Source organism: Capra hircus, chromosome 12 (assembly GCF_001704415.2).
Source record: "Capra hircus breed San Clemente chromosome 12, ASM170441v1, whole genome shotgun sequence".
Taxonomy (NCBI): Eukaryota; Metazoa; Chordata; class Mammalia; order Artiodactyla; family Bovidae; genus Capra; species Capra hircus.
In genome coordinates this window covers 50,146,473-50,172,172 of record NC_030819.1, presented here as the reverse complement: position 1 = coordinate 50,172,172, position 25,700 = coordinate 50,146,473, and the positions used below count along the sequence as shown (strand labels likewise).

General features: G+C 37.4%; 1 protein-coding gene across 1 annotated transcript in view; it reads right to left on the bottom strand.

The window, feature by feature from the left end:
- RNF17 (ring finger protein 17) overlaps window positions 1-25,700 on the bottom strand; it is a 115,641-nt gene that overhangs the window by 57,858 nt on the left and 32,083 nt on the right. The window contains exons 8-16 of the mRNA XM_018056328.1: window positions 24,862-24,938; window positions 23,878-23,952; window positions 18,336-18,646; window positions 17,140-17,229; window positions 15,510-15,668; window positions 11,664-11,853; window positions 10,676-10,844; window positions 9,172-9,362; window positions 7,792-7,933 (exon numbers count right to left, since the gene is read on the bottom strand). Of these exons, the coding sequence (XP_017911817.1) occupies window positions 7,792-7,933; window positions 9,172-9,362; window positions 10,676-10,844; window positions 11,664-11,853; window positions 15,510-15,668; window positions 17,140-17,229; window positions 18,336-18,646; window positions 23,878-23,952; window positions 24,862-24,938 (1,404 nt within the window). The remainder of the gene's footprint in view (window positions 1-7,791; window positions 7,934-9,171; window positions 9,363-10,675; window positions 10,845-11,663; window positions 11,854-15,509; window positions 15,669-17,139; window positions 17,230-18,335; window positions 18,647-23,877; window positions 23,953-24,861; window positions 24,939-25,700) is intronic.

The window sequence follows — 25,700 nt, the reverse complement described above, 5'->3', positions numbered from 1 at the left end:
TTCATGTATTGTTGAAGCCTGGCTTGGAGAATTTTAAGCATTACTTTACTAGCGTGTGAAATGAATGCAATTGTGCAGTAGTTTGAGCATTCTTTGGTATTGCCTTTCTTTGACCTACTTTAATGACCTCATTTTAACTTGATTATCTCTATAAATACTGTCTCCAAGTAAGGTCATGTTTTGAGTTTCTGGGGGTTATAGCGCCAATGTATCTTTTAGGGGGAGACGTAAATCATCCTGTAATACTTAACTGGTTGGATTTGTAGATTTGTGAATGTCATCAAATTTGGGAAGTTGTTGGTCGTTATTTCTTCAGATAATCTTTCTGTTCCAACAAGATGGTTGGATGGCAACACCAACTCAATGGACATGAATGAGTAAACTCCGGGAGTTGGTGATGGACAGGGAGGCCTGGTATGCTTCAGTCCATGGGGTCGCAAAGAGTCAGACACGACTGAGCAACTGAACTGAAAGTAGGTCTTAATCCAGTATGACTAGTTTCCTTATTCAGTTCAGTCACTCAGTTATGTCTGATTCTTTGTGACCCCATGGACTGCAGCATGCTAGGCTTCCCTGTCCATCACCAACTCCCAGAGCTTGCTTAGACTCATGTCCATTAAGTCAGTAATGCCATCTAACTATCTCATCCTCTGTTGTCCCCTTCTCCTCTTGCCTTCAATCTTTCCCAGCATCAGTCTTTTTCCAATGAGTCAGTTCTTTGCATCAGGTGGCCAAAGTACTGGAGTTTCAGCTTTACCATCAGTCTTTCCAATGACTATTCAGGACTGATTTCCTTTAGGATTGGCTGGTTTGATCTCCTTGCTGTCCAAGGTGCTCTCAAGAGTCTTCTCCAACACAGTTCAAAACCATCAATTCTTTGGTGCTCAGCTTTCTGTTTATGGTCCACCTCTCACATTCATACATGACTACTGGAAAAACCATAGTTTTGACTAGACGGACCTTTATCAGCAAAGTAATGTCTCTGCTTTTTAATATGCTGTCTAGGTTGTCATAGCTTTTCTTCCTATGAGCAAGCATCTTTCAATTTCATGGCTGGAAAAAAGGAGTAAAATTGGGCAAAGACACACACACACACACACACACAGTAGAATGCTCATAAAGGTGAAGGTAGAAAATGGAGTGAAGCAGAAGCCACTGAACACCAATATTTTCCAGCTAACCACCAGCAATTAGGGAAATAGATTCATTCTCACTTATGACCTTCAGAAAGAACCAACACTACCAACAACTTGACCTCAATACCTCCAGACTTCAGAACTGTGAGACAATAAACTTACATTGTTTAAGCAACTTAATCGGTGGAACTTTCTTATGATACTCTAAGGAATGAATATAGATTTTGAAATGGGAAAGCAGGGTACTGTTGTAATAAATACCTAACATTACAGGAGAAGCTTTGAAACTGGGTTATGAGCAGAAAGAAGAGGAAGAATTATGAGGTACCTGAATGAAAAAAATCCAGATTACCCTGGAAAGATTATTGGTAGGAATATGGATGCTAAAGGTGCTTCTGGTGAGATTTCATAGAGAAATGAGGAATATGATAGGAAACTGGAGGAAAGGAAATTCTTGTTACACACAGGTAGAGAACTTGGATATTTAGCTGAAGAGATTGCTAAGTAAAGTGTCAAAGTGTCAGCCTGGTTTCTCCTTGCTGCTTATAATAAAATGTGAGAAGACAAAGATAAATTGAAGAATAAATTGTTAAACATGAAGGAACCAGAATCTGAAGATTCAGAAATTTCTTAGCCTATTTGTATTTCAAAAAATGAGAAAGGAAGCTCTGGAGAGAACATCAAGGGCATGGCTGGACAGTGTCTGCTGAAGGGAATATGGATGTTATGATTTATGAAGCCAATCAATCATCTCAGCAGAAACACTGCCAGCCTGAACTGAAGGGGACAGAGGTGAGAGGAAATGAAGCAGAGAGGGGTGGTGGGCTCGTGAGATTCTACAGGCATGAACAAAGCTGACAGAGTGATCTGGTCATGAACATATGTTTCAAGAAAACAGGAGTGATTTTGAAGGTGATTCAGAGGCTCGAGTGTGTGCCACTGCTATTGCAGGCCCAGAGCACACAGAGCTGAAAGGCAGGGCTGTCTCCTCCTCTGTTCCAGGGATGGGGCCTCCTTCTGTGTTTCAGAGTCAGGACAACTCCTCAGTTCTAATGGATGAGGCTGCTGCAGGATAGAGGGGGAAAGGCCACACCCCAGGGTGACTGGAGGACGGATCATCCAGCCACCGAGGATTATTCTAAAGCCATAAGACTAATGGAATTCTTCCTGCTAGGGTTTGGACTTACTGTCTATTCTCACAGATTTAGAGATAGAGAGGAGTTCTGGCCTAGCTTCAGTTAAAGAATTCTTACTTATACCTGATTGAGCTAATCAGAATTTAGTGATTTTATACGATATTCTGGACTTAGACTTGATGCAAGATAATTAAGATTTTTTTGGAACACTGGGATGGGGTGACTGCATGTGAGGAGGAAATTTTTGATAGAGCAGAGAGTGGACTGCTTATGAGTTGGTTTGTGTCCTCCCCTCAAATTATACTAAAGTTCTAACCACCTCCTCCAGGACCTCAATGTGTCCTTATTTGGAGGTAGAGTTTTACAGATAGGATCAAGTTAAAATAAAAGTTTTAGGCTGGAGTTAATTCAATATGACTGGTGTCTGTATTAAAAAGCTGAGACAGACAAGTTACACAGAGAGATTGCCATGTGAAGGAAGCAGAGACTGTGACGATGCAGCAGAAGCCAAGGAGTGCTAAAGATTGCCAGCAAATCACCAATCTAGTCCAGAGACATGGGACAAATCTCCGCCCCTGCCCCAACCTCAGAAGGAAGGAACCAACTCTGACGACACCCTGACCTTAAACCTGAAAAAAACTCCAGAACTGGGAGTCAATACATTTTTGCTTTTAAAACTATCTATTTGTGGCATTTTTTGTGGGGGGCACCATGCAGCTTGTGGGATCTTAGTTCTCCAACTAGGGACTGAAACCAGTCCTTGCTAGTGAAAGAAGAGTCCTAATCAATCACTGAACCACCAGGGAATTCCCTGTTGGACTTTGTTATAGCAGGCTTAGCATGTTAGTATACTCAAAAAACCCAAGTTAGGATAAATTCAAAGAGAGACACACTAGATGCATGATGAACAAACCATCAATAGCCATAAAAAGAGAACTGTTAAAGCAGCAAGAGAAAAGTGACTTGTCAGATATAAGGGATCATCAATAAGATGATCAGCAGATTTTTCATCAGAAACCTTGGAGGTCAAAATGTAATCAGAAGACACACTTAAAAGAGCTAAAGAAAGAACTGTCAACTGAGAATATAGATCCAGCAAGACTATCCTTCAAAAATGAGGGACTAATAAGCCATTCACAGATAAACAAGAGGTAAGGAAGTTCACTAGACCTGCCTTATAAAAAAGGCTAAAGGGAGTCTTTCAGAAGGAAATGAAAGGATGCTAGAGCGTAACGTAAATTCACATTAAGATATACATATCTGTGATTAATAAACACACAAATATGAAAGCCAGTATTATTAACTTTGGTTTCTAACTCTACTTTCATTTTCTACAAGATTTAAAAGACAAATGCACACAAATAATTATAAGTCTACATTATTGAGTATTTGATATACAAAGATTAATTTTTGAGATTGATATTATTTAAAAGGGAAATGGAGCTATACAAAAGTAGGGTTTTGTGCAGTTAAAGTTGATATTAATTCAGACTAGATTTCTGTAGGATGTTTCACATAACTTTAATTACACATAACTTTTACACATAATTACACATAACTTAAGGATGTTATGTGTAATCCTCATGGTAACAATAAACACAGATATACAAAAGGAACCAAATGACACTACAGTTTTGTCACACCCATGTTCACTGCAGCATCATTTACAATAGTCAAGAGGTAGAACCAAGCCAAATGTTCATCAATGGACGAGTGAATTAATAAAATGTAGTATACACATTAAAAAATGTAGCATACACATACAATGGAATATTTAATTACCCTTAAAGTAAGTCCTATTGCATGCTACAACATGGATGAACCTGGAGGGCATTATGGTAAGTGAAACAAACCAGTGACAAAAGGACAAATACAGGTATCCCTGGTATCTGAAAGTAGTGTTCCTATGAAATCTTTTGTAAGCCAAATGTAGTAAAGCAAAGAGGCTGACTTTTCTTTGGTAAGAGCAATGTAGGTTTTTCAGAAAAATGAAATTTGTGTAAACTGAACTTCTAAAAAGCAGGGTACTGTTTGATTCCACTTATATGAGTATATCTAAATAGTCAAATTCATAGAAGAAAGTAGAACTGTGGTTGTTAGCGTTTGGGGGTAGAATGAAACAGGCAATTAGTGTTCAGGGAGTACCAAGTTTCAGTTTTTCAAGATGAACAAATTCTACAGATCAGCATGCTGTACAATAATGTGAGTTAGTGACTACTACAGAACTGTATATTTTGAAGTGGTTAAGAGCAAATTTTGTATATGACGGACTGACAGCTTTTCTTATAAGAATGATAAGAAAGCATGCATGCTTTTGCGTTTGCTATTTAATATAGTTTTATAAGTTCTAGCCAGAGTAATTAGGCAAATATATATATATAAGGCATTTATAGTAACTAGGCAAATATATATAAGCCAACCAAATTGACAAGAAATAGGAAAATGATCTCTTTTCTACGTAAAAAACCCTAAAGGTGCCACAAAAATATTAGCAGGTCTAATAAATGGGTTTCCCAGGTGGAGCTAGTGGTAAAGAATCCGACTGCCAAGGCAGGAGACAAGAGATGCAGGTTCGATCCCTGGGTTGGGAAGATTCCCTGGAGGAAGGCATGGCAACCCACCCCAGTATCCTTGCCTGGAGAATTCCATGGACAGAGGAGTCTGGCAGGCTACAGCCCATGGGGCCACAAAGAGTTGGACACGGTTAAGCACATAAGGATGTAGACTACAAAATGATTATAAAAAATCACATGCATTTCTACACACTAACAATGAACAGTCCAAATGGAAATTAAGAAAACTCATTTTACAGCAGAATAAAAAGAACATACTCAGGAATAAATAAAACTGAGGATACAGACTTGTACGCTTGTATAGTACACAGCACTGCTACAAAATAAATGGAAAAACCTTCCATGTTCATGAACTAGAAGATTTAATACTGTTAAGATGTCAATACCCGGGGCTTCCCTGGCTGTCCAGTCGTTAAGAATCTGCCTTCCAATGCAGGGGACATGGATTCGATCCTGGCCTTGGAGGATCCCAAATGCCATGAAACAACCAAGTCCATGTGCCACAACTCTAGAGCCAGCACTCTAGAGCCTGTGAGCTGCAACTACGGAGGCCCATGCATCTAGAGTCCATGCTCTGCAACAAGAAAAGTCACTACAGTGAGAAGCCTGCACACAGCAACAAAGAGTAGCTCCCACTTGCTGCAACTAGAGAAAGCCTTGCAGCAATGAAGACCCAAATAAAGTCATAAATAAAATCTTTTAAAAAAGGATGTCAGTACCCCCCAAAATTTACAATTCAAAGCTATCCCTATCAGAATCCCAATGATGTTTCATGTAGAATAGAAAAACTCATCCTAGAGACTTCCCTGGTGGTCCAGTGGTTATGAATCTGTTTGCTAATGCAGGGAACATGGATTTGATCCCTGATTTGGGAAGATTTTACATGCTGTGGGGCAACTAAGCCCGTGTGCCACAACTACTGAGCCCGTATGCTGTGACTATTGAAGTTCACACACCCTAGAGCCTATGGTCTACAACAAGAGAAGCCACCACAACAAAGCCCTCACACAAAAGCTAGAGAGTAGCCCCCACTTGCCACAACTAGAGAAAAGCTCACACACAGCAGTGAAGGTCCAGTACAGCCATAAAAAAAGTAAGTGAAATTTTTAAAAAGAGAAAAACTCATCCTAAAAGTCACATGAGATCTCAAGGGACCCGAAAATTCAAAAACAACCTTGAAAAAGAACAAAGTTGGACAGCTCACACATTCTCATTTCAAAACTTGCTACAAAGCCACAGTAAATAAAAGTGTGCCACTCAGCAATCAGATGAGAAACAAAAGGTACCCAACTTGGAAGGGAAGAGTTAAAAATTGTCACTATATGCAAATAACGTGATCCTATAGAAGACCCTATGGACACCACACACACAAAAAAACTGTTCAAAAATAAATGAACTCACCAAAGCAGTAGGACACAAGATTAACATTCAGAAATCAGTTTCATTTCTTTACACTAACTATGAAATATCAGAAAGGGAATGTAAAAACACAATACCTTTTAAAGTTGCACCAAAAAAAATACAGCTATCAAGAAACTTGACCAAGGAAGAGAAAGACTTAATATACTGAGAACCATAAAGTATTAATAAAGGAAATTAAAGAGGACTCAAAGAAATGGAAAGATAATACCATGCTCTTGGACTGGAAGAATATAGTTTAAAAGGCAAAACTACCCAAAACAATCTATAGATTGAATGCAATCACAATCAAATTACTCATGTCAGTTTTCATAGAACTAGAACAATAATCCAAAATTTTACATAGAACCTTAAAATACCCAGAACTGCCAAAGTAATCCTGAGGAAAAAAAATAAAGAGGCATAACTCATCCAGATTTCAAACAATACTACAAAGCTCCAGTAATTAATGAAAAGACTGATGTTGAAGCTGAAACTCCAATACTTTGGCCACCTGATACAAAGAGCTGACTTATCTGAAAAGACCCTGATGCTGAGAAAGATTGAAGGCGAGAGGAGAAGGGGACGACAAAGGATGAGATGGTTGGATGGCATCACTGACTCAACGGACATGAGTTTGGGTAAACTCTGGGAGTTGGTGATGGACAGGGAGGCCTGGCATGCTGCAGTCCATGGGGTCACAACGAGTCAGACATGACTTACTGACTGAACTTAACTGAACAGTAATCAAAGTTGTATGGTATTGGTAAAACATCAGACATATGGATCAATGGAACAGAACAGAGAGCCCAGAAATATATACACATGCCTATGATCAGGTGACGGGCTTTGAGTCCAGCTCAGTCCTGGCTCTACTCTTTTGAAGCCACATGACCTCTGCAAGTTGCTTCAGGCCTTTGATTAGAGTTTCCACTTCTAAATGAAGGTAATATTATCTTCCTCATAAGACTGATGTAAAGATTAATGAGTTAATTCACACAAAGCATTATGGCCTTTAGAATGCATTAATTCATATAGAACATGGACACAAAGGGATGCTGGTAGCTATCTAAAACAAACCCATCAGTTATATATCCAAATAGATAATGGAATGCTTTTAACTGGAATCTATTTTAATGTTCAAATTCAGAATATTACCTAGCAATAAATAAATCTTCATACATTATCAGAAATGGATGTTATTTTATTTTGATTTGCCAGTTCTATATGCTCTCCTGGTTTCTAGATTTCAGAAGGTAGCAAGAAATATTTACACATTAGGGATCCTTCATTTTCCTTCCCCTTCATATTTTCACTAACTTGCAGGATGAAGATTTCCTTCAATTTACTATGAATCACAATTTACTATAAATCACAATTTACTATGAGTTTCTTGTTTAAAGTTGCAGCTACCAAGAAACTTAAAATTTATGGAAGGCTGACAGCAGTCTGTTTGCTCTAGAATGCATACTGGGCACTCATTTCCATTATACATTTTACTTAGTATTTGAAAAACAACATTGTCTCAAAGGACCATTATATACTTACCAACTGAAGATAGAAATCAGAAGGACTATTTATATGACAAACCATAACTGAAACATCTGTCATTTCTTTAGGCAAAATAGGTGGAAGATAGTGTAAGGTCGTATTTTTTTCAGAATGACTTCTTGGTGTTTGAGATCTAAACCTAATTAAAAACATAATTAAAAGCATAAGCAAGAGCCATTTTCCTAAGGTCTCTCTCAGTGAATTGATCTGAAGACCTGCACATATACTGATTTATCTACCAAGAATATTTTCCCAATCTTTCTCTTCTAATTTATAATATTTCTTGGCATTATCTTTAATTATCAAATGAGGATAAATAAGAGGTCAGGTCTCAAAACTCAATAATTATCCTTTAAGTTTGTGTTGGAGCATTTTTGAATTTTGGCCTATATTTTGTACTCAAAGTTTCTACTGTTTTGGTTGACTTGATACTCATGGTCTATGGCAGGACTCAAGGAAGGCCAGCTGAGGGATTTCTGTGGCCCCTTCCAGCTACAATACCCTACTTAAGTTTTACAGAATGCAATCTACTCGGGTCACTTCCAGACTCCTGTTATTGCTCAGGACAGAAAGTATCTTCCATTATCTCTGTGGTTACTTTTTATCTCTTTGTTCATCAGAGACAAGAAAGAAAAGAAATATAAGTATCTACTCTAGATTCATATATTAATATACAGTAGTGATCATGATCTTACTCCAAAGCTTAGAAAATTTAAATAGGGAACTGTTAAACACTAATTCTTGAAACCCTAATGGAGCTACTTGTAAGGTTAGCTGCTGCTGCTGCTAAGTCACATCAGTCGTGTCCGACTCTGCGTGACCCCATAGATGGAAGCCCACCAGGCTCCTCTGTCCCTGGGATTCTCCAGGCAAGAACACTGGAGTGGGTTGCCATTTCCTTCTCCAATGCATGAAAGTCAAAAGTGAAAGTGAAGTCGTTCAGTCATGTCCAACTTTTAGTGATCCCATGGACTGTAGCCTGTGAGGCTCCTCTGTCCATGGGATTTCCCAGGCAAGAGTACCGGGGTGGGGTGCCACTGCCTTCTCCGAAGGTTAGCTAGAGTCTAAACAAAAAAGCTCACTATCTTACAAGTAACTTCTATTTTGAGCTACCTTAATATCCCTAGTTCCTTAAATCAAATGATCTGAATCCAGTTTTCACACAACTGTACTTAGAAAACTCTGACAGAGATATCTTTAAATTCTCAAGAATATGTTACAGTGTGCTCCCTGATAGTCTAGTGCTTAGGATTGGGTGCTCCCTCTTAAGAGTATGTTATAGTTCACTTTAGAGCCCATGTTTTTTAAAGGTAAAATCTACTATTCTGATCTACAGCTATAACCTTGAAGATATTTATGTTTTAATAAGTTACCTACCTTGCCAGTTCCATAAAAACTAATGCATCTCTAAGAGACACAGGCATATCACTGCTTATTTTATTTGTTGGTGGTTTCTGCAGATCTACAATAAGCACACCTTCTTCTTCTTTAAAAATTTTCATTAAAACAGCCTTCTTATTTACCATTTTCAAAAATTCTATTTTAGCTTCTTCTCCCCAGCCTTCACTCTATGGAAAAAGTAAAATTTCAATGTGTTCAGTAATTATAATTAGTCTAAATGGTACAATATTGTAGATTTAGCTAATAGTAAATTTGAGCAAAGGCACTGAACCAACCATAGATATTTAGAAGCAACTGGGCCCACAAACCCAAGGAGGACAGTCTTTATGTATGTACAACGTACAGATCATACTTGGATTTTATAAACGTGGTCTCAAGGTGACCATAAGCTGTTGCACTTCAGGACTTAGTTTTTACTTGTGAATATTAATATGAAAATAATAATTAAAAACTTAAAGATAAAAGAAGTATTGACATACAAATTTCCCCCTTAAATGATGAGATCTAAAAGGTAATTCTAAAAGTATAATGGAAGCCACGTAATACATTAGATATTTATAATCATCATCAGATGCTTAGTTTCCATTACTAGCAATGTACGAGGCACATGCTACTTAAATAATAAGGAAAAATACTCACCCATTGAAAAAAATAAAAAAAAATCATTTTCACTGATCTTTGAATCTTTAAGTACGTATACATTTCACAGGTCAAAACCACATACCCCTTAAAAATAAAAAATTTTATAAAGGTTTTATGAACATAAAAAGTAAAACCTACTCAGAATAGATAAGTGCAAAAAAAAATGTTTTATCCTTTATAGGATAAAATCAAAACCAAAATAATTTTGAGGAAAACATCAGTGCTAATATTTTCATGTTTCCTTTTATTTCTTTATTCATTTGTTCATTCTTTCAAATATTTGTTGAATGCCTACTGTGTGCTAGGTGATTTGCTATGTGCTGGAATACAAAGATGAACAAAGGCACAGACTCCTGCTTTCAGACTTTCTAATAATACAACTGCTTAACACGTATTCTTACACACAGTTTCTGTCTTCTAGGAGTTTCAAATCTTTCTGGGGAACAAATATTCATAAATAATAAAAAAGCAGAATGCAATATAGTTAATAAGTAGTGAGCAAAGGATCATGCAAATAGAGAAGAAATGTATAGAAATATATGCCATACCATGTCAGATTTTTTTCTCTCTCCATACTTATTTGACTCTAAAATTTAGTGGTTTACTCAGATATTCACCCATCATTAAGTTCATACACACATATTCAGTATAATTTCCCATTAAGATCAATTCTGATTGTAGAAATGGAAGTTCAATTCCTTTTTCACTTGCACCAATAGTTTATTATGCAAAAGGTATTTAACAAGTGAACTAGTGCCATGAACCTACATTCAGTAATCTGAACCCCAAAGCATAGTTAAAATTGGACTATTTGGCCCCCAAACAAAGTCTCACTTACTGAATTCTGTGGAACAATGTCTTTCAGTGAGCATGGATGTGCTAGTGGCTGGACATCTTTCAGCAGTTCTTCGATATATGGCTCAGACTTTCTCAGAACCAGACATAAGTCATTTAGTACGACATGCTGCTTAGCAATGTGCTCTGATCTCACATGAGCATCACCAACTCTGGGAAGAATTCAAGCAATAGTTAATGAAAATAATGCTTCAAGCCCAAGCTTGCCTTAGCCCACAAAAGGTATGCATTTCTACACATTCTCTTATTAAGTTAAATCTTCTAAAAAGTTATATTCTGATTCATACTATCTCATTATATAGATTCAATCTATCTTTTAAAACCACAGACACTATTTCTACCTACAGAATAAATCTCAATAGCCTTTATCTGGATTATCTTTCATATACCTATTCAGTTTAAACTTAAAAGGCATAATGACACATCCAAACAGCAATTTATTTGTTTATAAAGTTATGACCATTTAATAAAATGACCATGCAAGAGTTAATACTGGTCCTTACTACAAGAACATTTTCAATTTGCTTTATCTTGCTAGAAGACTAATGGAAACATTTCTGAACACCTAGAATGAGCTAAACACTATGCCACTTTAATATGTAATAATGAAATTAAAGAAATATGATTAAAAATTTTACTCAATCATCTGGCAACTAACAAACAATTTATTTAAAAGAAAGAAAAATTTTGTGCTTCATTCTCTGCTTTGAAGCAATGTAGAAGATTATTTAAGTTTGAAACATCAAAATGTTCTTTTTCTAAGCTCCCCATCTAGTAGCACTGATAAAGTATAATACTTTGCTAATTTAGTAATGAGTAAGATAAATTTTGGAGCAAAATATAAAGTATATGACTTGGAAGTGAAGAAGGATAACTTATTTCTACCTCTTCCTATTTTTCTTTATTCTTTAGTATTACCCCATCACAAGTGTTTCTAAGCAGGCAAGGAATATATAATACTTATAACATACCCTGCAACAATCAGCACTTCAGAATTTCCAAAATCTACCATGAATATTTGTATTAGTGCAACTTCATGGACTGAGAATTTGGTTGGACTACTAAGTTTTCTAATACTTTTACTTCCCATTGGAATTAATTCAGTAATAGTTCCTCGACACCACATTCCATTTTCAATACTGTTGATAAATATTCTTGCACCTACATAATGGAGACAAATGATTATCAATGTTTAAAAAGAAAATATCTAATTACCTCTAATTTACAAACAAGTGCATTAGATTCTATCACAAAAAAGTCTTAATTAACTTATTAACTGGTGATATAGTACTGAGTCAGTGCTATGAGAGGGATCAAAGGTAGTATATTTTGGCAGTTTCTGTTATACAGAAACTTGTGACCTAGACAGGAAGGTAAAAATACAGAGTATCAAGCCAGCAGTCCTTTATTGAGGACCTGTGCTTTACGAACTATAATAAAGATGAGTAAGACTGTCCTGCTCAAGAAAGGAGAGGAGCCCAAATCCCTTGGGGCACGGTGTGGTGCACCCCACCGCATGTCGGGACTATCAGGACTGGGTTTCAGTGTGGAGAGCCCTTCATCCTGGGACATGGGGCCTGGCTGGAAAGGCGGCCACCCTCTCAACCGTCATGCATGGCACATTTGTGAGGAACCTGGTACTAAACCATTTGTAGATGACCTGCTTCTGGGACAGGGTTTCCAATGTAGCAGAGCAGCTCCCTTGCTGCAATCTATTCAAAGTTAGCCCTTGACACAAGGGTTTGTAAAAGACAGAAAGAAAATAAAGAATAAAAAGAAATCTAATTTTTTCTTTAAAAAAAAAACCAAAAAGAGAGGAGACTTGTAAGTAAGTGACTATCAATCACTGTACTTGTAACAGTAAAGACTATCCTTGTATATGTACACACACACATGTACAGATACAGACATACTGAAATCTATAAAATACCTAGGTAGCATAAAGGAAGATGCAATGACCTTCTCTTGGTAAAAGGAGAGTAAAAGTAAGGAAACCAAGAAAGGCAGAGCATGTAAGGCAAAAATTAAGAAATTAATACACAGTGGAGCTCAGAAAAGGGGAAACTGAACCAAAGATCTAACAGCAGAAGAAGACCTTATGGAGGGATCAAATGAACTACAAATTAATAACCAGAAAAAAAATCAAGTTAGAATGAAGCCCGAAATTTTACTTTTACTATCTGCTCGGTAATGTTCTCAGTAGTTTGTGTCTGAATTTACCTTCTCCCCACAACAACCCCACAGATATGCTGCTTCCAGTCCATAGGTAAGGAAACCAGGCAAAGAGAGGCTGCAAATCCAGCCCAAGCCACACGGCTACTTAGAAGAGGGAGGAAAAGAACCCAGGCAGTCTTGGAGCCCATCCTCTTAACAACTGAGCTAACATCAGAGATGAATTTGGTAAGATTTGTTCATTTACCATATAGAGAGAGGCTGCAAAATCCCCTCTCCATTTGCTAGTAAGAACAGAATACCTCAGGGGCACACAGGGTAACCTTTCAAGTGCTACCAAAACTTGTACTTGGCCTTGAGACTTTCATCAACCCTCCTCTTATGTTGATACATTATATAACCAATATTCTTAGATTTAAACTATATTCTTAAATGATTCTTTGTTGAAATAGATGAGATAAAAGCCTATTGAAGCCATTTGTTGTTCTTTATAATGAAAAGCTCAGACAGAAAAAGGGAACAAGAGGATATTCAGCTAAAGCACTGAATTACATTTCTCCCCTTAACACTAATTTCTCAAAAGATAAATGATTATGTAAATTATGTATATCTACCTTGAAATAATTATCCTTGACAACTTAAAGAATGATATTTTGACTTTCTTAGAATATTTTCTGAAACTAAACTGAGCTCTTTTATATACATATTAAATTTAGAGAATTATTTGCAGTCATTAAAAATTTAACTATATTTAACACTATACTTCCCTTAGACATTCATAACTTAAAAACGGTTTTTAACTTTAAAAATTATTATTCATTTTATCAGAAGTATATGATGATTCTAATCTTCTGATATTCTGATAAGCTACAAAGATCAGCTGAGAATTAGCAACACTTTTAAAGAACTACTAATATAAAGTTGGGGCTTCTCTGATGGCTCAATGGTAAAGAATCCACCTGCCAATGCAAGAGATGCAGGTTCGATCCCTCGGTCAGGAAGATCTCCTAAGAGAATAAAATGGCAACTAACTGCAGTATTCTTGCCTGGACAGAGGAGCCTTGAGGCTATAGTCCATTAGGCCTCAAAGAGTCAGACACGACTTAGCGACTAACAACAACAGCAACAAATATAAAGCTGAACAGATAAAATTTTAAAAAAAGCTGAACGGATAATATAGTACTTTTTGATATCAGTTATATACAGGCATTGAATGATATTAATAGAATGAGAAAATGCTCTACTAATAAATCACAGCTTCATTACAGAGTATAACCATATTTAGTCAACTATAAAGAAGATATTTGTAATCAAAGCCTGTACTGTATGTACTTAGTCACTCAGTTGTGTCTGACTCTTTGCGACCCCATGGACTGTAGCCCGCCAGGTTCCTCTGCCCATGGGGATTCTCCAGGCAAGAATACTGGATTAGGCTGCCATGCCCTCCTCCAGGGAATCTTCCCAACCCAGAGATCAAACCCAGGTCTCCTGCATTGCAGGCGGATTCTTTACCATCTGAGCCACCAGGGAAGCCCATGAATACTGGAGTGGGTAGCCTATCCCTTCTCCAAGAGATCTTCCCGACCCAGGAATCAAACCGGGGTCTCCTGCATTGCAGGCAGATTCTTTATCAGCTGAGCTACCAATGAAAGCCTAATCTATGGCAAATTAAGATGCACTGATTAAATTTATCAGCTACCCTCTGTGTGGCACTAGGAAATAGATGCACTGCCCTGCATCTATCTCATTCAGATGTTCAATGACATCTTCAACATCCACATGTGGAGAGCAAGGGATGATATGCATACTACAAGAAACACTTAGAGAAATACTTTTCTCTAGAGATAAGGAGACAAATTACTTAACCCATTATGGATTTTATAATTTAAAAAATCTCACAATACTCCATAATGGAGTTTTTGTGTATATTTCACTCAACAGTCAATTTTATGTCCATCAACAGATGAATGGATGAAGATGTGGTACATATATACAATGGAACACTACTCAGCCATAAAAAGATCAAAATAATGCTATTTGCAGCAACATGGTCAGATTAGATTATCATGCTAAGTGAAGTAAGTCAGACAAAGATAAATACCTCATGATATATATAACTTATATGTGGAATCTAAAATATGATATAAGTGAACTTCAGTGAAACAGAAACAGGTTCACAGACCTAGAAAACAGGTTTGTGACTACCAAGGAAGAGGGGGGCTGGCAGAGGGATGAAATAGGAGTTTGAGGTTAGCAGATACAAACTATCACGTACAGAATGGATAAACAACAAGGTCCTAGTGGGAACACAGGCAATTATATTCAATATTTGGTGATAAACCATAATGGAAAAGAATATGAAAAAAAGACAGCAAGTTCCAAATTACTATGACTCCAATTAAACTTGGCAAATGATATGTATTAAAAACATTTGAATTATGTATACTGTATACCATAATACTACTACTATGATACCTCTGAGCAAAAAAATTAATATTTAGCTTATTTACCTAAATAAAATTTAGCTTATGTTAAATAATTCCAAAAGCTTTATGCTTGATCAAATCTGTATTATAAAAAGTCTACATGAGTTGCCAAGTATTTAACTAAACTTTATATTTTAACTTGAAATAGTATTTCATTACCTAGCTCCAAAACATCTGAAGGATCAAGGTGTAAATTCTTATTGCAAAACTGATTCACCTTCCTTTCCAATACTGTTGCATCTTTTATTTGTGAGTACTTCCGAATGTAGAAGTGGCATGGATGTATTACATGGCTTACAAAAACTAGCTCTGGAGAACCTGGATGAGAATTTTCAAACCACATTAATAAACCAAAAGTTAGGAAAGAATTCACAAAAATTGAATGCAGTATCTTCTAAAAGGATGTGTCCTGTAGCACTGCAAACTCTAGAATACTTAGGCCTCATAAAAGAGTAACCCAAATCCCAAATAGTAACCAAAATGACAAATAAATTCCACTTTCACAATGATTTCTTTAGCAACCTGAACTGTAAACATTTGCAAAATATGTTAAATAAGTGGAATTGAAGTTCACGTAAGTACCTAAGTTAGTTAGGTACCAGAGTCAGAGTACATGCTATAACCTACGGCATTACAACAACACTTCAGAATTTATTCATAAACATAATTAGAGCTTCAGAACCCCAATGACAATGATGTTTCTAGTATTGGTACAAAAATCTTATATACACTACACTAAACTAAAGGAACCAATAATTAGCTCATGGCTGCTTTGACTCCTAGATCTTACCAAGTATGAAAAAATGTATGGGAAAACCAACATAGCGAGCAGCATTTAGAGGGAGATGTGTATGTTTTGGTGGAAGTAAGGGTGGGGTAGAATAAAAAGGACTTTTTTCATACAGTAGTAATGAAGCCAAGTGTTTTTACTGATATGAAAAGATCTCCAGAGTATAATGTTGAGGAGGGAATTAAGGGACTTTCCTGACAGTCCAATGGTTAAGACTCCATGCTTCCATTGCCAGGGGCACAGGTTTTATCCCTTGTCAGGGAACTAAGATCCCATGTGCTGCATGGCATGGCCAAAAACAGAAAAAGAAGAAAAGAAAGAAAAAAGAGAAAGGAAGGGAAAGAACACAGCAGTGTGTATGGCAAGCTATGTTTTACGTGCAAAAACAAAACCTAAGAGTCAGAAAAATAATATATATATATTTGTTCAAATATGCATAAAGAAACTCTAGAAAGAAGGAATAGACTAAATGGAACAGGAGTAGATTAGGGGAAAAGGGTCACAGGGTATTTAATATATTTAATTTTTAAACAATGCAGATGTTCTAATAAATCTAGTAAAGGTGATTAGGAGGAACTGAAGTATAGATACAAGATAAAAAACTGAACAAATAGGTCATTTTACCTATGTATGTGTTACTGGGGAGACAGCTGAGGGAAGTGTTATAAATTTCAGAAATGTTTTTGCCAATAACAGCCAGGATTTTTAACATTAAAAAAGAAGTTTTGGGAATTTCTTTGGCAGTCCAGTGGTTAGGAATTAAGAGCTCCGACTGCCATAGGCCTGGGTTCGATTCCTGGTGGAGAAGCTAAGATATTACAAGCCATGCAGCACAGCAAAAAAAAAAAAGTTTTAGTTATTAATAAAATTCATTTTACTCACTGTTTCACTCTCAGTAAGTTACTTATATAACTTTATACTTTATATAAATTTATATATAACATAATATTTTTATATACATCAAACTCTGCTACCTCAAGTTCAGAGTTGTTAAAGTACCTGTTTTTGATCCAAAAGAAACAGATGACTTTTTCTGAAGAGGCTTTGTTGGATATCTAGGTGTCTCAACAAAATAATCTGTGAAGCATGCTTCATCAAAATAGGAAATAAAGGCAACTGTGTTAGTTTTATTATGTTGATAACGCCATACTTAACACACTGCATAAGAAGCTGTTACTTAAATTTGGCAAAATACTGGATTGGTTAAGACCCTTATGTATCAGCAAGCAAAGTCCTAATAGTTTTCTTAACTTACTGAGATAAGCAATGATAATAATAATATAGTGGAAAAAACAGCTTGTCTTTTTTTTTTGGTATCATTCTGGGAAGTCAACCAATGGAACAGATTGGGAGTGGGGGCAGGGAGAAAACCAAAGCTGATTCTTGAAAGTGGCCCTAAAGACAACTGACAGTATAACTACACCCAGCAGTATCTCACTGATGTTGATGGTGAGAACACCAACACTAGAAATCTAATCAAACAATCAAGATACATTTAAACGTTACCAAATAGATGCTTCTATATGTTACCCGGGTCTCCCGCTTTACCATTGGAGCCACCAGCAAAGCCCAATATTCATGATAGTTTATTTTTATAAAGGATTGCATCTCAGGACAAAAATTTAGGATATTCTGTTCTTAAATTTAAGAACAAAGTCATCAAACTGCTTCTACTAACAGCACTTACTTATAATATTTTCATCTTTTATAGAGATTTGTATGTGGAATGCTGATTCCCTGGTGGCTCAGACAGTAAAGCGTCTGCCTGCAATGCAGGAGACCCGGGTTCGATCCCTGGGTTGGGAAGATCCCCTGGAGAAGGAAATGGCAACCCACTCCAGTACTCTTGCCTAGAAAATTCCATGGATAGAGGAGCCTGGTGGGCTAGAGTCCATGGGGTCACAAAGAGTCGGACACGACTGAACAACTTCATGACTTCACGATGTGGAATGCTAAAAAGTCAAATACACTAACTAAACCAAATATTAGAGTTTAGCTATATTACTGCATTCAAATAATAAAATATCCTAACTTTGGAAAATGTGAAAGGACTGGCATGGGATCAACAGCTTTACTCATAATGAGATGTAAGATAACAGACATATGTTTGTTAAGGTCAGGGACAAACAGGTATTAATTTTGTTTCCAATTCCAGACATGATTTATTGTTTCCCTGTTTTTGTATTTTTACTCACTTTCCAGGTTTTCTTCTTCTTCAATAATTTCTTCAATGATCACATCAGGGCTAGATCCCACCTGAGGTAGAGCAGCAATGGTTTTAGGGAGTGTTGCTGCAACAACCTCTTTCTGTGGCTGGGAGTCAGCTTCCAAATCCATGTCACTGTTTTCCCATTGTGAAGAAGTCAGTGGGGCTTCATTAGTTAGGACAGAAATGTCAGCCTTTTTCTTTTCTAGTGATAGGTATGTACCACCGTAAGAAAATTCCTTTTTACAATTGTATTTCTTGTGACCACTCTTTTCCATTTCACTTTCTTGAGGATCACATCTGTTTAAAAATACAGAGGCTACTTTAAATCATAATTTTTTAGATTTACTTTAAAACCATTTCCTTTCCACATGACAGTACTGTGACACATACATACAAAGAGTTAAAGATGTACAGGTGTCCCATGGGTATTTTTAAAAACAGCAACACTGAAATAATTTACTATAAAATCCGATAATTTCTACTAAATTTAGAGTTGTGTAACCATCACCATAACTTCATTTTACAACATTCCCGTTATCCCAAAAGAAACTTCTGCCCATTCCCAAGAAGTCCACAAGCTTTAAAAGGTCAAAACAACAGAAAATCACTGAGAAGTTGAAAAAGAACTTGCCATAGTCATGTTACAACTATCTGATCCTAAAAGAACAGTGGATATGGTTTTCAATTTTAATGGTTCAAACTTTGATTTGGCTTTGGTGTTTGATTTTAAATTATGCTAAGATTATTTCTCTCAATTCATTAGCTTAAAAATAAAGTGTAGGAAGCACTGAGAGGTACAATCCTGAGACAATTTCTAGAAACCTACATAGAGGGTTAAAATGATGATTAGTCTGAATCCTTTGGGTATGATTATTCAACAGCCACTAACCTGCAGCTGATTATTCACTTCATCCCTTATTTTTTTTTATCTTTACAAATTCACACAGATTAAAGCTATCTAATCTATAAGTATAGAAATTCTATCAAAGAAATGAGGTTGAGTCTCAGAAGCCTTTATTCTAGTTAATCCATGAAGGTTTTAGCTTTTTCACAGATCACCATATAAGAAGCCAAATGAAATCAGAAATAAGAACCTACCAAGCCTACTGAATTCAGCAGACCTATTTTATCTGTCTCTTAATACATGTTGACTAAAGGTCCAAACGGAGAAGGCAATGGCACCCCACTCCAGTACTCTTGCCTGGAAAATCCCATGGGCAGAGGAGCCTGGTAGGCTGCAGTCCATGGGGTCCCGAAGAGTCGGACACTACTGAGCAACTTCACTTTCACTTTTCACTTTCATGCATTGGAGAAGGAAATGGCAACCTACTCCAGTGTTCTTGCCTGGAGAATCCCAGGGACAGGGGAGCCTGGTGGGCTGCCGTCTATGGGGTCGCACAGAGTCAGACACGACTGAAGTGACTTAGCAGCAAAGGTCCAAACACCTCTTAAGTATACATATATGTACACAACTTTGTAACCTAAAACTTTTCTTTTTATACAACTCTTATCCGACCTTACATTTAACACTGTCAACCAACTCCTGCCTCACAAACCTCTCCTCCTTTGACTTCTAGAGTATCACTCTGCCAGCTCCCTCTTCATTTCCTTTGGTTTGTAAGTTACTCTTTCCCTGTCTTGAAATTTAATATTTTTCTAGGGTGCTGTCCTTGACCCACTTCAATATCTGTTTTCACTATGCAAACCCATTCTTTAATTACCATCTGTCATCAGCAGAGGCAGGCTAGAGTGATACTTTCCCTAAAATCTAGGGAGAAATTTAAAAGACTTCTGAGTTAAAACTATGGCAAGATCAGTACAGATGCTTAAAGATAATACCTTTTGGTATCAAAAATATTTGACAGTAACCATATTCAAGTTATGAAAACATCTAGAAGAATGTACTGACTGGAAAGGATGATCATCCATGAAAGTGCAGAAAGTCAAGCCACAGAGGTATACAGGGGCCAGGGGTCCATGTGTGGCCAAGATGACTCGAGCCAAAGGCCTAGTACTTGAGGCCTCTGGTAAGGTCTTCCCTGTGGGGTCAAGGAACACAGCAGGCTGACTAGTACCAACACTCTTCACAGCTATTTGATGTATCTTATTCCCTTTAGTCCAAAAACACCATGAAGCAACTTCTGATGATTTGGCTTTCTGTGTCTGTTTGGTTATTGGAAAAGAATGCCAACATAAGTATTCTGTTAATAGTCCCTGTGATAATACTATCTGTCCCTTAAGTTAATAAACTGGCATTCGGATCATGTGCTAGTTTTGTGAACTTGGCTTACATGAGTTTACCTGGTTTAGAGTAGATATGCTCAAGTCTGTTTCTGAGCTTGTAATGCTGTGGGCCAGGCCCTCATTAGTTCCCCAAAGTAATGAATGTGATGCTTCTTGAGGGATGATTTCTCGAGGAGCCATACCATCTTCAAATGAATAAACTTATTTTCTTTGGGGAGTTTCTAAACCATTTATATTCTGACTACTCCTAAACCAAGAATCGAATCCTGTAACTTCCCTCCAGAGGTTTCTCCCCAGATACCTAGTAAAAAACAGGAACTCAACATATCCCACTATCTTCCCCTCCCAACTTTTCTTTGTATATTTCCAATCTTGGTAAGTAACACCACAATTCATCACCTCAGTCACCAAAGATACACCTATAAATCATTGGAATGCTTCCCTTTTTCTCATTTCACACTGAAACGATTACTAAGTTTCACCACTTTTCCTTTTTTAGCATTTGTCATTACCTATTCCTTTCCAGTGCTTTCTACATTTGGTTTCTCATCATTTATTTTCTAGGCCATATTATATATATATATATATAAAATATATAATATTATATGCTAGGTCATATAATAACCTAAGCCATCCTTCAGCCTCCAGCCTCATATTCTTCCAAAAAATTCTCTATGGTCACTAGAGTTACCTTTTACAAATGTAACCTAAGTACTTTTACTTTCATTCTGAAAATCTTTTAACGGCTATTATTTACACCTGTGCTATCCAACATAATCCTCCGCGATAATGAAAATATGCTGCACTGTCCAATATGATAGATAGTCAGAGGAACCAGAGATCAAATTGCCAACATCTGCTGGATCATGGAAAAAGCAAGAGAGTTCCAGAAAAACATCTATTTCTGCTTTATTGACTATGCCAAAGCCTTTGACTGTGTGGATCACAATAAACTGTGGAAAATTCTAAAAGAGATGGGAATACCAGACCACCTGACCTGCCTCTTAAGAAATCTGTATGCAGGTCAGGAAGCAACAGTTAGAACTGGACATGGAACAACAGACTGGTTCCAAATAGGAAAAGGAGTACGTCAAGGCTGTATGTTGTCACCCTGCTTATTTAACTTCTATGCAGAGTCCATCATGAGAAACACTGGGCCGGAAGAAACACAAGGTGGAATCAAGATTGCCGGGAGAAATATCAATAACCTCAGATATGCAGATGACACCACCCTTATGGCAGAAAGGGAAGAGGAACTAAAAAGCCTCTTGATGAAAGTGAAAGAGGAGAGTGAAAAAGTTGGCTTAAAGCTCAACATTCAGAAAATGAAGATCATGGCATCCGGTCCCATCACTTCATGGGAAATAGATGGGGAAACAATGGCTGACTTTATTTTTGGGGGCTCCAAAATCACTGCAGATAGAGACTGCAGCCATGAGATTAAAAGACGCTTACTCCTTGGAAGAAAAGTTACGACCAACCTAGATAGCATATTGAAAAGCAGAGATATTACTTTGCCGACTAAGGTCCGTCTAGTCAAGGCTATGGTTTTTCCAGTAGTCACGTACGGATGTGAGAGTTGGACTGTGAAGAAGGCTGAGCACTGAAGAACTGATGCGTTTGAACTGTGGTGTTGGAGAAGACTCTTGAGAGTCCTTTGGACTGCAAGGAGATCCAACCAGTCCATTCTGAAGGAGATCAACCCTGGGATTTCTTTGAAAGGAATGATGCTGAAGCTGAAACTCCAGCACTTTGGCCACCTCATGTGAAGAGCTGACTCATTGGAAAAGACTCTGATGCTGGGAGGGATTGGGGGCAGGAGAAGGGGACGACAGAGGATGAGATGGCTGGATGGCATCACCGACTCGATGGACATGAATCTGAGTGAACTCCGGGAACTGGTGATGGACAGGGAGGCCTGGTGTGCTGCAATTCATGGGGTCGCAAAGAGTCAGACATGACTGAGTGACTGAACTGAACCAAATATAGCTACTGAGCACCTGAAATGTGGCTAGTGCAACCAAAGAACTAAAATCTTCATTTTATTTAGTTTTAATTTATGTTTAAATTTAAATAACCACACATGGTTAGCAGCTACCATACTGGGTAGCACAGGTCTAGGAAATAAAGTTCAAAGAACACCAGAGCATACAGTTTTTAGATTAAGCCTCTATGTGTCCTCTGTCAAACAATATTCTACATGCAGGTTCCTGAACACAGTATACTATCTCACTGCCCATAAATTTCTTTCTGCTAAGATGCTGCCTCCCTACTCTTCTCCCTTTCAACTGCTACTCATTTTTCATGAATGGGGGAAAATCAAATCTGCTCTTTCCAAGTCTCCCGGTACCCTGCAAAAAACTGATCATTCCCTTCTTTTGCATCTCCATTAGACTGCACATTTTACTATCAAAGCAATTATGTACTTTACTATTTACATATGTCATTCTTTATTTACTGTAACTTCTCTGCATAAATCTCAGTATCTAGGGTGTTATGTCTCAGTGGTAAAGAATCTGCCTGCCAATGGAGAAGATGCAGGAGACGAGGGTTCAGTTCCTGGGTCCAGAAGATCCCCTGGAGAAGGGAATGGCTACCTACTCTAGTATTCTTGCCTGGGAAATCCCATGGACAGAGGAGCCTGACAGGGCTATACAGTCCATAGGGTTGCAAAGAGTCAGACGTAACTGAGTCAACACTTTCACTCTTCAACACTTAGAGGCTAGCACATCAGTGTTCAACGCTGGCTGAATAAATGAATCTCAAAGATGACACATACATCATTGGATACTAATCCTTTCTAGGTCTTTTAATTTTTAAATATTTTATGTAGCATTAATTTACAGAAACCATTTTGCCCTCACATTATTTTTCAACTTTTGAATCAACATTATACTAAAGATCAATTTTTAAAAAATTTTACTTTACTTTACAATACTGTATTGGTTTTGCCATACATCAACATGAATCTGCCACGGGTGTACATGAGTTCCCAATCCTGAACCCCCCTCCCACCTCCCTCCCCACACCATCTCTCTGGGTCATCCCAGTGCACCAGCCCCAAGCATCCTGTATCCTGCATTGAACCTAGACTGGCGATTCATTTCTTACATGATGGTATACATGTTTCAATGCCATTCTCCCAAATCATCCCACCCTCTCCCTCCCCCACAGAGTCCAAAAGTCTGTTCTATACATAAAGATCAATCTTTTTGTTTGATCTAATATTTCTGTCCCTTAGGCCATATCAGACACTAACAGCATGTTGCCATTCTTATACTTACAGTGTTGAATCCTCAAATTCAATCTTTCCCATACTGTTGAACATACAGATGATCTCACTGCAATTCATATTCAACCTAAAATTAAATACTTAGCATAAAAAGTGTTCTAATGTAAGTTTATTACTTTCTCTAATAAAAATTAGCTAACATTAAAAACTCTGAAGTAGATGGGGAAACAGTGGAAACAGTGTCAGACTTTATTTTTTGGGGCTCCAAAATCACTGCAGATGGTGATTGCAGCCATGAAATTAAAAGATGCTTACATCTTGGAAGAAAAGTTATGACCAACCTAGATAGCATATTCAAAAGCAGAGACATTACTTTGCCAACAAAAGTCTGTCTAGTCAAGGCTATGGTTTTTCCAGCGGTCGTGTATGGATGTGAGAGTTGGACTGTGAAGAAAGCTGAGCGCTGAAGAATTGATGCTTTTGAACTGTGGTGTTGGAGAAGACTCTTGAGAGTCCCTTGGACTGCAAGGAGATCCAACCAGTTCATCCTAAAGGAGATCAATGCTGGGTGTTCTTTGGAAGGAATGATGCTGAAGCTGAAACTCCAGTACTCTGGCCACCTCATGTGAAGAGTTGACTCACTGGAAAAGACCCTGATGCTGGGAGGGATTGAGGGCAGGAGGAGAAGGGGACAACAAAGGATGAGATGGCTAGATGGCATCACCGACTTGATGGTCATGAGTTTGGGTGAACTCCGGGAGTTGGTGATGGACAGGGAGGCCTGGTGTCCTGTGATTCATGGGGTTGCAAAGAGTCGGACACGACTGAGTGACTGAACTGAACTGAAAAACTCTGAAAGAGCATTTAAACAACTTTTAAATTCATAAATCACACTTAATTTGGATGCTACTCTGGGAAATATTTTTGACTCAAATTTTCAATTTATAATTGCTTGTTATTTTAATAAATATAGATTCTAATTTTATCAGACTCTTCTGAATTATAGATTACTTTTATATGAATTACAATTACTTACTTGGGAGACTTCCTTAGTTTTAGAGAGCTGACTTGTGACAAGTCACTCTCAAATGTTAACTTCAAAGTCCGGATAATCTAGAATCAAAAGAGAAGTATTGCTCATAAGTGCGTTTTGTTTTGTTACAAATACTATTGAAACAGAGTAAGATTTCAGAGGAAAAACTATACTCTTTAGGTATTTCATTAATGTGCTCAGGTTCTGATTTTAGGCAAGCAAAGCGAGGGATGCAAATTCCCCCAAAGAAATTTAAAATCTTTTGGAGACGTGTATTAAGATAAAACAACAAAAGATAACAACTAATTAATAATGGGATACAGCTACACAATCAGGGGAAATTCTGATCACACTTGTGTGCCTGCACTGCTGTCCTCAAACGTTTCTCTCTCTCTTTTTCTGCCCCCATCTTCCTAATGTGGCTAACTAGGGTGAAGACCAAATTTTACTTTTTTTCTCCTCCTAATGTTTCATGTGTAATACACAGGAATAGACTACTACTGTTCTTGTAACTACAGCTAGATGGAGGCCTGGTCAAGTAAGACGGTTCAAAAACTTTAAAAGTTCAAGACTTTGGAAGCAGGTAAACCAAGAGCTTCTATTTTACACCTCAGTTCAGTCCAAACATCTGATTATCTATGGGGAATGAGGTCCTGAAGATTCCAAGACAACAGAGCAGGATCTATACCTGAAGGGAACAAGACAGAAATTTGCAAAGAGGACTGATGGTAACCCTTTCCTGGCAAACAATTTAGCAAGAAACATGTTTCTATTTCTGCCCAACTCCAGGCACATGATTAGATGACAGGACAGGGTTGAAGCACCTTGTATCCTGACTCACA